The sequence below is a fragment of the Carcharodon carcharias genome, chromosome 2 (genome assembly GCF_017639515.1).
Source record: "Carcharodon carcharias isolate sCarCar2 chromosome 2, sCarCar2.pri, whole genome shotgun sequence".
NCBI classification, from domain to species: domain Eukaryota; kingdom Metazoa; phylum Chordata; class Chondrichthyes; order Lamniformes; family Lamnidae; genus Carcharodon; species Carcharodon carcharias.
Genome location: NC_054468.1, coordinates 221500779 through 221512940, shown reverse-complemented (window position 1 = coordinate 221512940; position 12162 = coordinate 221500779). Strand labels below are relative to the sequence as shown.

Below are 12162 nucleotides of genomic sequence, written 5' to 3'. Positions count from 1 at the left end.
GCAGTCCATCTTGTAGATGGTACACACTGCTGCTACTGTGCGTCGGTGGTGGAGGGAGTGAATGTTTGTGGATGTGGTGCCAATCAAGTGGGCTGTTTGTCCTGGATGGTGTCAAGCTTCTTGAGTGTTGTTGGAGTTGCACTATCCAGGCAAGTGGGGAGTATTCCATCACTCCTGACTTGTGCCTTGTAGATGGTGGACAGGATTTGGGGAGTCAGGAGGTGGGTTACTCATCACATTGTTCCTAGCCCCTGAACTGCTCTTGTAGCCACAATATTTATATGGCTAGTCCACTTCAGATTCTGGTCAATGATAACCCCCAGGATGTTGATAGTGGGGGATTCAGTGATGGTAAAGCCATTGAACATCATGGGGCAAGGGTTGGATTCTCTCTTGTTGGAGATGGTCATTGCCTGGCATTTGTGTGGCGTGAATGTTACTTGCCATTTTTCAGCCCAAGCCTGGATATTGTCCAGGTCTTGCTGCATTTGGACATGGACTGCTTCATTATCTGAGGTGTCGTGAATGGTGCTGAACATTGTGCTGAACATTGCGCAACCATCAGCGAACATCCCCACTTCTGACCTTTTGACGGAAGGAAGGTTATCGATGATGCAGCTGAAGTTGGTTGGGTCGAGGACATTACCCTGAGCAACTCCTGTGGTGATGTCCTGGAGCTGCGATGACTGACCTCCAACAACTACAACCATTTTCCTTTGTGCTAGGTATGACGCCAACCAGTGGAGGGTTTTCCCCTGATTCCCATTGACTCCAGTTTTGCTAAGGCTCCTTGATGCCACACTCAGTCAAATGCAGCCTTGATGTCAAAGGTAGCCACTCTTACCTCACCTTGGGCGTTCAGCTCTCTTGTCCATGTTTGATTTTAGTAAATAAGGGTCAGTTTGATCCTACGGGTCCACGAGCAACTGGGTTATGCTGTGATAACCAATTTCATCTAACCTTGGCCACCAGAAGAGAGAGGAGGTTTTCCATTCCAGCCATCTGGGCTGCATTCAAATCCCAAAGCACCACTGGTGATAGGATGAAAAGGTGAAACTAAGAACACAAGAGGAAGGTCAGGCCATTTAGCCCCTCGAGCCTGTTCTGCTATGCAGTGAGATCATGACTGATCTTTGGTCCTTTGACTTTGTCCCATATCCCTCAATAGCTTTGGTCAACAAAAATCTATCAATCTCATATTTAAAATTAACAACTAACCCGGCATCAACTGCTGCTGGAGGGTTCTGAACTTCTACCCTCCCTGCTTGTGTAAAAGTGTTGCCTAATTTCACTTCTGGAAAATCTGGCTCTAACTTTTTAGGCTATGTCTCCTGGTTGTAGACTCCCCACTCAGTATAGAGAGCTTCAGCTTGAAGGGCAATAACGAGAGCTGGTTATTACTGTGCCAGTTCATAGTGCAGACACAGAGTATAGAGTCAGAAAGAAAAATCCAACTGAAAATCCTCAATGTTAGGCTTCACCTTAAACACATGCTGTGTTACAGATCACTCAGGGAGTCCGAGTTGCTGTGGGAACATACACTTTTTTGCATGTTGTGGTCTGGAGCTATGGATCGTGACGGTAGAGGCTCCAACTTCCTTTCCATCACATGACTGACCAGGAATCTCTCCCGCGCTTACCGCCTGCCACTGGCGTGTGTTGGCCATGTTATCAACGCATCTTCCGTGGTTATTAAGTCCTGGAGTGGGACTCGAACCCAGAGCTTCCAATTCAGAGGCAGCGGCGTTACCCACTGCACCATAAGACCTTCTCAATCTAAACATATGCTGCCTCATAAATACAAAATAGTATTTTTTCTAAAGAAGTTAACAGATTCCCCATAGCTTTGCTCACCATTTGTTCAGATTAGACCACATTCTATCACAACAGAATTGCAGTCTGTTAATTCAGTCACTTTATGGTTCAGAAATTCGAATCCTCCAGTAATTTGATTCAAACGATTTGAGGAAAGAAAATCTTGTATCGGTACAGCACTTTTCATGACTACTGGCCATCTCAAAGCACTTTACAGCCAATGAGGTACTTTTGAAGGGTAGTCACTATTGTAACATAGGAAACACGCACAGCAAGCTCCCACAAAACAACAAAGTGATAATGACCAGATAATCTGTTTTGACGATGTTGGTTGAGGGATACGTATTGGCTAGGAGACCGGGGATAACTCCCCTGCTCTTCTTTGAAATAGTGCCATCGGAGCTTTTATACTCACCCAAGCAGGTGGATGGGGCCTCTGTTTTAATGTCTCATCCTACAGCACAATGGATCGTTTTTAAATGTGAGTTAACTGGCTTTGAATTACCAGGGGGAAACCTTGTGCTGTAAAATTCACAGAGTTTTAATCTGTGGAGACAGGACTGAACTTGTCCTGTCTCTTTGAAATCAATCAGAGATTAATCGCTACCTGGGAAGGAAATTTGCCTCATCAATATGTATCCGCAAATTTCCAGCTCTGGCTTACGTGAAATTAGCATGAAAGTTCTGACTTTCTTCAAGTTCTCATCTTTGTAATTTTGACCTGTTTGTAGTGCGGCGTGTGAGGTGCGAACAACTGAGTGCTGTCTGCAAGGCAGCTCCAGCCTCTTAAGTACGTACCCCACAGGAGAGACTGAAAGCCATGCAGGAAAATAGCAAGGCTCACTGCGACTCAGTGGACAATGCTCTTGCCTCGGAGTTAGAATTCCTGGGTTCAAGTCCCACTCCAGAGACGTGATCACAAAAATCTCTACTAACACTCCAGTGCAGCACTAAGGGGGTGCTGCACTGTTGGAGGTGCCGCCTCTCAGCTGAGATATTAAACTGAGGCCCCGTCTGCCCTCTCAGATGCATATAAAAGATCCCATGACACTATTTCAAAGACGAGCGGGTGAGTTAACCCTGGTGTCCTGATTATCATTCCTCAACCAACATAACAAAAAAATACAGATTATCTGGGATGTTTTATCACTTTACTGTTTATGGGAGCTTGCTGTGTGCAAATTGACTGCTGTGTTTCCTACATTACAATAGCGACTACAGTACAATGACTGTAAAGTGCTCTGGTATGTCCTGAGGTCATGAAAGGCGCTATATAAATGCAGGTCTTCCTTCTTAACACAAATACGCTAGCATAGAGAAGGACTGAACTGGCTCTTAGTTCTCTAACAAAGCACTGAGTTTTTTTTAAATATATGCCCAGCTTTCAGATTGTTCAAGAGGCCAGCAGAGGCTGGCCCCAGTAAAAGGCTTCACTGCTGTGGCCACGAAAGGTGATCACAAGGTGAGCCAAAATCTGAGGTGTTCACTGTGGGAATATCAGTGCCGATCGCATTCATAGCTCAGGCTGTAAAAGTTCAAAAAAGCAATGGGTGAGATACAGCTGTGGCCAGCTCTTAAGCTGTTTGTAAGTACGTCCATCAGCCTCTCATCGCAAAGTATCTCTTGTGTGTGTCGTGATACAGGACCAGGTAAAGGCAGGTTCACTATGTCCTGGAAAAACTCAGCAGGTCTGGCAGCATCGGTGGAGAGGAACACAGTTAACGTTTCGAGTCCGTATGACTCTTCAACAGCATTAAGGAAAAATAGAGAAGGCCCTATTCTATTTTTCCTTAGTTCTGTTGAGGGTCATGCGGACTCGAAACGTTAACTGTGTTCCTCTCCACCGATGCTGCCAGACCTGCTGAGTTTTTCCAGGTATTTGTGTTTGGATTTCCAGCATCCGCAGTTTTTTGCTTTTATTTCACTGTGTCCTTGACTGCAGGGAGTAACAGCCTGGCTGTCTGCCACCAATCATTACCGTGATAATAACTGTAGCTTCAAAGACTGCATAACTGATTTGCTGGACAGTTAAAGGTAGGGTGATAGAAGTTGGAAAGTGAACCACTTCTTCCCCTCCCAGTAAAAGAGAGCTTTGGAGATTTATTTTATAAAGATAAAAACAAAGCAAGGCTTGTTGCTTTTAAATTCTGTCATAATTTTCGGGTTTTGTCATCATTGACACTCAACCAAGGCAAAACTGGAGGTACTCAGTTCAGTTCTGATCATCACACTTTAGGAAGGAGGTGAGGGCCCTTGACAGGTTACAGCTGAGATTTACCAGAATGCTTCCAGGGATGAGGGATTTTAGCAACAAGGTTAGGTTGGAGAAGCTGGGGTTGTTCTCCTTGGAGCAAAGGAGATTGAGAGGGGATTTGATTGAGGTGTACAAGATTGTGACAGGTTTAGAGAAAGTACATAAAGAAAAGCTGTTCCCATTACCTTATTATGGGACACAGATTTAAGATTTTGGGCAAGAGATGCAGAGGAGATGTGGGGAGAGTTTTTTTGGAAGCGGAGACGATTGATGATTTCAAATGAACTTCTACGAGTACGAGAGAAAAATATACTTGGGGGCTATGGGGATAGTGGGGGAGGTGGGGAATGAGGCTGATGAATTGTTCTACAGAGAGATGGCACAGACTCGACGGGCTGAATGGCCATTAGCTGTGTCGCAATAACTCTTATTCCTCCTGCTCTGGTGTGATAACAGCATATGAGTTTGATAGTGCAATAGGAAATTCTCCAGCTGCTGCCTTTATGGAAACACAAAGCCACTTCTTGTTAGAATAGTGCCCTGTGGAAATTTCATTCAAATAATTTAACATGGTAGGACCTCTTGCTAACCTTCCCCTGCCACCCCATGTTAATAAGGTCCAAGCCGATTGGTGAAGCTGAAACCAAGACCTTGTTGACTTGTTCAGTCTCCCAACTCTCCTCTCACTCAACCCAGTGTCTAGCTATCCCTTATTTATATGTGCTCGAAGACAATTAATACCCATCACCTGTTTCTCTTAATCTTAACAATGTAATTGACGACATTAACACCCCCTCTCCCAACATGTCGCTCCTCACTACTTTTGATATTTTGCCCCATCTAGGGGTCATTCGTTGATTCTACAGCTGAGAGGTAGGAACCTATTCGCACCCTCTACCGTGGCTGATCTGTAAATCGATGCCAAGAAGCAAGGAAAGGCGCTTTCTGGTGACTTGCTGTCCCCTTGCCCCCTCCTCCCAGAAGAACCATTAAGGCTTCGCAGGTTGAATCAAATGTGCGGAGAAATCCCTGCTCACCACCAAGTGAGGCTGCACTATCAAGCTGCAGCACTCCCGGGATTTTATCTTTAAAGCCAAGCCAAAGGAAGTTATGCTAAACCATTGGCTAGGCCTCAGCTGGAGTACTGTGTTCAATTCCAGGCACCACACTTCAGGAGGGATGTCAAGGCCTTGGGGAAGATACAGAGGAGATTTACTAGAATGGTAACAGGATTGGAGGAACATCAGCTGGGAGAGAAACTGGGATTGTTCTCCTTAGACCAGAGAAGGTTAAGTGGAGATTTAATAGATGCCTTCAAAATTATGAAAGTCTTGACAAGAGTTAGTAAGGAGAAGCTGTTTCAACTGGCCCCAGGACACAGATTTAAGATAATTGGCAAAAGAAGCAGAGAGGGGTGATGAGATTGTTTTACATGGCAAGTTATAATCATTGGAAATACACTGCCTGAAAGGAAAGCAGATTCAACAGGAATTTTCCAAAGGGAACTGGATAAATACTTGAAAAGGAAAATAAATGGCAGGGTTAGGGGGAAATGACGGGGTGGTGGTGGGGAGGGGGGGATACTAATTGGATAGCAATTTCAAAGAGCTGTCCTAAGCACAATGGGCCAAACGGTATCCTTCTGTGCAGTCTGATTCCATAATGATTCTATAAAACACACTTTCCCTACTGGTCGCAGTGCGATTTAATTGTGATAATGTGGTCGTGACCATTATTGTAACAGGGCCCATGGTTAAATAATCAAGGCACTGTTCAGACTTTCATGTCAAACACACAACAGTCTCTGTGGACACTAAAGATGAAACATTGAGAGTGAAAAGTTCTTCATCTTGAGTGCCATGCGCACACACGCATGCACGCACACGGGTTCACACGCACACACACGCACACACACTCGCACACGCACACACTCACACTTGCAGACACACTCGCACACACACACACACACACACACACTCGCTCGCACACACACACACTCACACACACACTCGCACACGCACACACACTCACACACGCACACACATTCCCACACGCACACACACTCCCACACGCACACACACTCCCACACGCACACACACTCCCACACGCACACACACTCCCACACGCACACACACTCCCACACGCACACACACTCCCACACGCACACACACTCCCACACGCACACACACTCCCACACGCACACACACACCATTCCCAACCCCAGGAAAGCAAGTCTGCTTCATAAAGATGAGCTTTTCAGTAGCCACACTGCCCGAGAGCATCACTTTACTGACATACTAAGTTATATCTGTTGTGTTTGTGGCATAAGTTAGTAAACTTTGACCTGAACCAAATGAGAAAAAAACACTTATTAGCATTTAACGTAAATAACACAACACAAAACGTCCTCATAGCCTATTCTTGGCACCCACAAAAAAAATCAAAAAGCAAGATTGTAAAACAAAAGGTGGGTGTATTACAAAGGAAGTGCGAGATATGGGTTGTATTATTGGTGAGGGAACCACTGACAATGTGAACTAAATCAAAGGTGGTGTTCTAGCAGAGACAGTGAAAGGTGGCCTATATTGGAAAAGCAGTACTGGAAAGTGCTGTCCTTCAGTTTTTCAAGGTCATGTGGATTATTCCCCTGTGGCACCTGTTTAAATTGAGTATCCACTTCCATAAAGTGATAAAAATTGTTTAATAATTTTCACGAGTATGATAGTTTTAATTTTGATGCTCTGGCCATCGCTGGTGATGTTTTGTTTATTGGTCATTAACAACGGTTGTAATTACACTGCTCCTCGCTGCAAGCCAGAATTTCATTGAGGTCAAAGGAAGTGAAAGAGATAAACTGTTTAATGATCCCAAACCCTCAAACGATGGAACGTTTCCACAACCCATCCTGGACGTATGGAGAATCTGAGTGCTTAACAGGGTGTCAGAATCTGCTGGCCATCTGCTTAATAGTTTTCAAATAATTATGTTAAAGCCTTCAGCCTAGGACCTAAGCCTTGGAGTTCCCTCCCTAAACTTCTCTACCTCTCCCTTCTCCTTTAAGGCGCTCCTCAAACCTATCTACTTGACCAAGCTTTTGGTCATCTGTCCTAATATCTCCTTACGTGGCTCAGTGTCCAATCTTACTTCATGACACTCCTGTGGACCTCCTTGGCATGTTTTATTACCTCAAAGGAGCTATACAAATACAAGTCATTGTTGTTCTAAACGCCCATAGTCCATTAGGGCCTAGGTGAAGGCCTGGCTGTCAAAGATGGAACAAAGGAAACTGGAGATGTGCAAGAGGCCTGAATCAGAGGAGTACAGAGATCTCGGTGGCTTGTAGGTTTGGAGGAGGTTACAGAGATGGGGTTCGGTGGGTGGGGAGGTGGGGGTGGCAAGTGGAGAAGCCATGAAGGGATTTGGATAAAGGAGAAGAATTTTAAAATCAAGGTGTGGCCAGGCTGGGAGCCAATGTAGGTCAGCAAGCACGTGGGTGATGGGTGAATGGGACTGGGTGCACACTGAGCTACCAGCAGCTGAGCTCCGATCAACGCATTCACTTGTAGATATCACCAGGTAATAAATTACCTCCTCATTGGCTTGAATCTGTCGAACTGCATGAAGCTGGAGCTGTTTTCCTTCAAAGACAATCACACAGTTTGGATCACAGCTGTGGTTCAGCAGAGACATGCTATAAAGAGACAACCATTTGCATTAGTTCATTCTGACAACCTCTGTGCACTTTCCTCCAGAGTGCCTAACAGTCTTTGGAGCCGCACGAAATCCCTCAAAAAATATTTTTAATAATTTGACATATTACAAAAACAAAATCTCCCAAAATGCTATACTCAAGTCACAATTATCTACAACATAAATGAACCGTCTCTCCCGGATCAGGAATAAAATGTGTGCTTTTTTTAAGTCCTAAGGAAATTGTCGCAAGGTTAATCATTATCACACGGCCAAATGCAAGTCTTCAGCTTGCGGCTGACAGCTTATCGTCTCAGTATTCTGTTTCTAGGTGCCCACTTCAGCATCCAACACATTCCAAAGCAAATGGTTGGGTTTTCAGGTGGGTGGATCTTGGGTTTTGATAAAAGCCTTCACTGTGACAGTGCTTGAAAGGCTGGCGTGGCTAGGCACAAGCAGATGGTTATGGACGAAATAATCAAAGCAGTGTTGGGAAATCAACCATTCAGAGCTCAGCCAAAAGAGGAAACTGGAACCTTCAAAAAGATGTCAAAGCGAGTGCACAATCTGTTCAGAGTTTGTTTCTCTTGGTGAATTCCTGCACTCATCAACTTGAAGAGCGTTAGCACTTGGTGGGGGGGGATAGGGCAGGCTCTTGTTCCTAGCACCCAGTAGCCAGGGGTGCAGTGCTGCTGAGTGCAACAGAGAGCCGCTCTGGAACCTCCAACCAGGGCACGGGAGGAGGGCGTGCAAACAGTTCCAAACACTGCGGCCTGGGGGCTCAGGGGACCTGGGCCTCAGAGTTTTAAAAGGAGAACCCGTCATCCACACTGAGCAGCCAGAGATTCAGACCTGGCAGACTGACTCTAAAAGAATCCAGACTCTCAGGCTGCGAGTTCTGATATTTTCAAGCCAGTCTGTCTGGGGTGGGGAGTGGTGGTGGTGGTGGTGGTGGTGGTGGTGGTGGTGGGGGGGGGGCGGGGGGCGGTGGGGGTTGGTGGTGGTTGGGTAGTTTGAGAAGTGCGGTGGCGGCTGTTGTTGGGGGGGTGGGGTGGTGGTTGGAGAGGGGGGCTTGGGTGCTGGGGAGGAGGTGTGGGGATGGAGAGGGAGGCCCGTGGAGGAGTGAAGAGGGTGGCTTGGGGGGGTAGGGGGTGGGGGTGTTGGGGAGATTGGAGGGCATTGGGGTGGAGGGGGAGGTTGGGGGGTGCGGGGTGGACCTGGGGGCTGGGTGCGGGGACTTGGGAAGTTGGGGGTTTGGGGTGGTATTGGGGGAGGGGGTGGAGGTGTTGAGGAGGTTGGGGGATGGGTGGAGAGAGGGTTGGGGGAGGGGTTGGGAGCTGTAGGAGGTTTTTGGAGGGAGAGGTGAGAAAGAGCTTAGTGGCAGTGGGGCACTAATATTTTTAACTTAAAAAGCATAGTTTTACTGACTTTTGGGAACTTAAATGATTAATACCTAACAAAACCACCTAAATGTAAATTTAGAAATTATATGGCCAACACATTTTCTTAGAGTTCCAGCACCTCAACATTTGGCACTACACCCCTGCCAGTAGCTCTTCCACATAGCTAACACTCAGATAAATGTAAAAGATTCCATGGCACTATGTCAAAGGACAGCAACATTTATACTTATTTATTTATATTAATATTTATCCCTCAGCCAAGATCATGAGAAAATAGATGACCTCATCACTATCACATGGCCGTTGTGGGAGCTTGCTGTGCTTATATTGGCTGCCTCTTCCCTACATTACAAAAGTGACTACGCTTCAAAAGTATTTCACTCCCTTTGGGATGGTTTGAAATGAACAATATAAATGCAAGAACTTTCTGCTTTCAGAGGTGACCTTCCAGCAGGTGTGGCTAAACTCCAGGGATGAGAAGGAGCCCTGGTTGGTTCTCCACTGTCTAACCCTGAGGCCACTTTCAATGTGTGCCTGAGACTCACTAACTCCACACAGGCCGGGCACTGACCTTCTCTCTCTGCGTGCTCCCATTACTCACGGAATAAATTCATTGAGCTATCGAGGGGGACTGCACGTTTTTAACTTGAAAGTTCCAGGGGCCAATTTGCCAAGTTGAGGGCTTTGCATAAATGCAGTTTGTTGTGAACATTTCTGAATGACCTAAACTATTCATATTGGCTTCTTTTCTCTGCAACGAACCGTCTTCTTGAATACCTCTCCCTGCCTCCTCCACCCTCATGGGCTTCTTTGTCACTAAGAGACCATCCAATCAGCTGACTCCGCCACATCTCTTCCTTCCAGTAGCCCAGCTGGCGAAACCTCCTCTTGTGGTTCTCCGGGCCTAACCCTGAACTCGCATCTTTCCCCAGTGTCTCTCCCACATCCTCTCATGCCCTCTCTTAGCTCATCTTGTCCTTGAGACCCACCTCCTGCTCCCTTGGCCCTGTGCCCACTAAACTGCCGACTACCCAACTACCCCTCCTGGTGCTTCTCGAACCGTCTGCGGCCTTTGACCTGGATGGACATGCCATCCTCCTCCAATGTCGCTCCACCATCTTCCAGTTGTGTGGGACTGCTCTCCCCCGATTTCATTATCTATCTAAACCGAATCCAGAGTAGAACTTGCAATGGCTTCTCTTCCTATTCCTGCTGGTGTCCCCCAAGGATCGATGCTAGGCCCCCTCCTATTTCTCATCTGCATGCTGTCCTCCGGCAACATCATCCGGGCCTGTTCTTGGTGGTGGAGGGAGGTGGGAGGTGGGGGACACGTAAAATAGGGCAGGTGCTCACCCCACCTCCACAATCCAGGGTGTGGGCAGGTGCCAAACTCAGCAGCCCGCCTGCCATATTTAAATAAATAATCTGGAGTCCGTTGAGCTTAAGAAGCCAATTGATCTCGAAAATACGCTGCCCATGAGGCAGGAGGCTTTCCTAAAAAAACTTTTTCAGAAGGTATGAAGGAAGTGGGGATTACTATCGTCAGAAGTGCGGGGTGTGTGTGTGTGTGGGGGGGGGGGGGTGGTGGTGGTGGTGCCTTAGAAAGGTCCCCTCTTTTTATCCAGCTGCCTGCTCTATAAAACATACCATCCTGACGCCCTCCCACACTCCTCCCTAAACTGCCCGAACCCTCCCTGCCCGAGACCCCAGACTTCTCTGGCTCCGGGATCCTCCTTCTTGTTCCTGGTTACAGCCCTGGCAGCTCCCGCTAACGCACTCTTGGCGCTGCCGGGACTGCTGGAGCTGCTCGCCAATCGAGGCAGGGCATCCTCCTCGGTGAGGGGGCAGAAGTCCAACACTGCCCCTATTCAGCCCGCCCGCAGTGCATAATGGCTGTGGGGGTGGGCTGGTGTGGAGTGGAGTCAACTCCACGCCGACTTTGCTTCCGGGGTGACCGGCCCATCCCCCCCACCCCCACAATGTGCTGCCCAGTGTTAGTTTTCACACCTACTCTGATAGCAGCCAGCTCTACCTCACCGCCACCTCTCTCGACCCCTCAACCGTTGCTGAGTTATTAGACTGCTTCTCTCATATTCCCATATCCAGTACTGGATGAGCAGGAATTTCCGCCAGTGGGAAGACTGAAGCAATCATTTATCAGTCCCCATTCCAAACCCTGTTCCCGATCTACCGTCTCCATCCCTCTCCCTGGCAACAGTCTGAGATTAAACTAGTCCGTTCGCAAACTGTGTATCACATTCAGCCTCCAGATGAGCTATCAACCTCATATGAGTGTCACCAGTAACATTACCCGACTTCTCCCCTGTCTCAGCTCATCTGCCGCTGAAGCCCTCGTTCTTGCCTTTGTTACCTCAGCTATTCCAACGCACTCCTGGCTGGTCTCCCACATTCTATTCTCTGTAAACTTAAGGCAACCAAAGCTCTACTGCCTGCGGCTTAACTCACATCAAGTCCGGTTCACCTATCATCCCTGTGCTCACTGACCTACACTAGCTCCCAGTCAAGCAACGTCTTGATTTTAAACTTTTCAAATCCCTCCATGGCCTCAGCCCCTTCCTCTCCCTGTAGTCTCCTCCAGGTCCACAACCCTCCCAGATATCGGCGCTCATTTAATTCTGGCATCTTGTGCATCCCTGGTTTTAATCACTCCACCACTGGGTGGCCATGTCTTCAATTGCCTAGGCCTTAAGCTTTGGAACTCCCTCCCTACACCTCTCTGCCTCTCTACCCTGCTTTCCTCCTTTGAGACACTCCTTAAAACCTACCTCTTTGAGTCACCCGGTTCTTGGGTGACCCAGCGTCACGTTTTGTTTTGTGATGCTCAAGCAGTGCACCTTGGGACTTTTATTACGTTAAAGGTGCCGTGTAAGTATAAGTTGTTGTTGTACACGGGCAGGATGCCGCCATTGGCAAACACAACAGCAGCAGTCTATACTTGACCCTACCATTCTTTATTCATCGAAGGAGGGCTGCTTGCCC

At 47.4% G+C, this 12162-nt stretch overlaps 1 protein-coding gene across 5 annotated transcripts in view; it reads right to left on the bottom strand.

Moving 5' to 3' along the window:
• smyd3 (SET and MYND domain containing 3) overlaps positions 1-12162 on the bottom strand; it is a 921006-nt gene that overhangs the window by 122273 nt on the left and 786571 nt on the right. For all 5 annotated transcript variants that reach the window (XM_041182999.1, XM_041183000.1, XM_041183002.1 and 2 more), the window contains one exon: positions 7658-7760. In XM_041182999.1, the coding sequence (XP_041038933.1) occupies positions 7658-7760 (103 nt within the window). The remainder of the gene's footprint in view (positions 1-7657; positions 7761-12162) is intronic.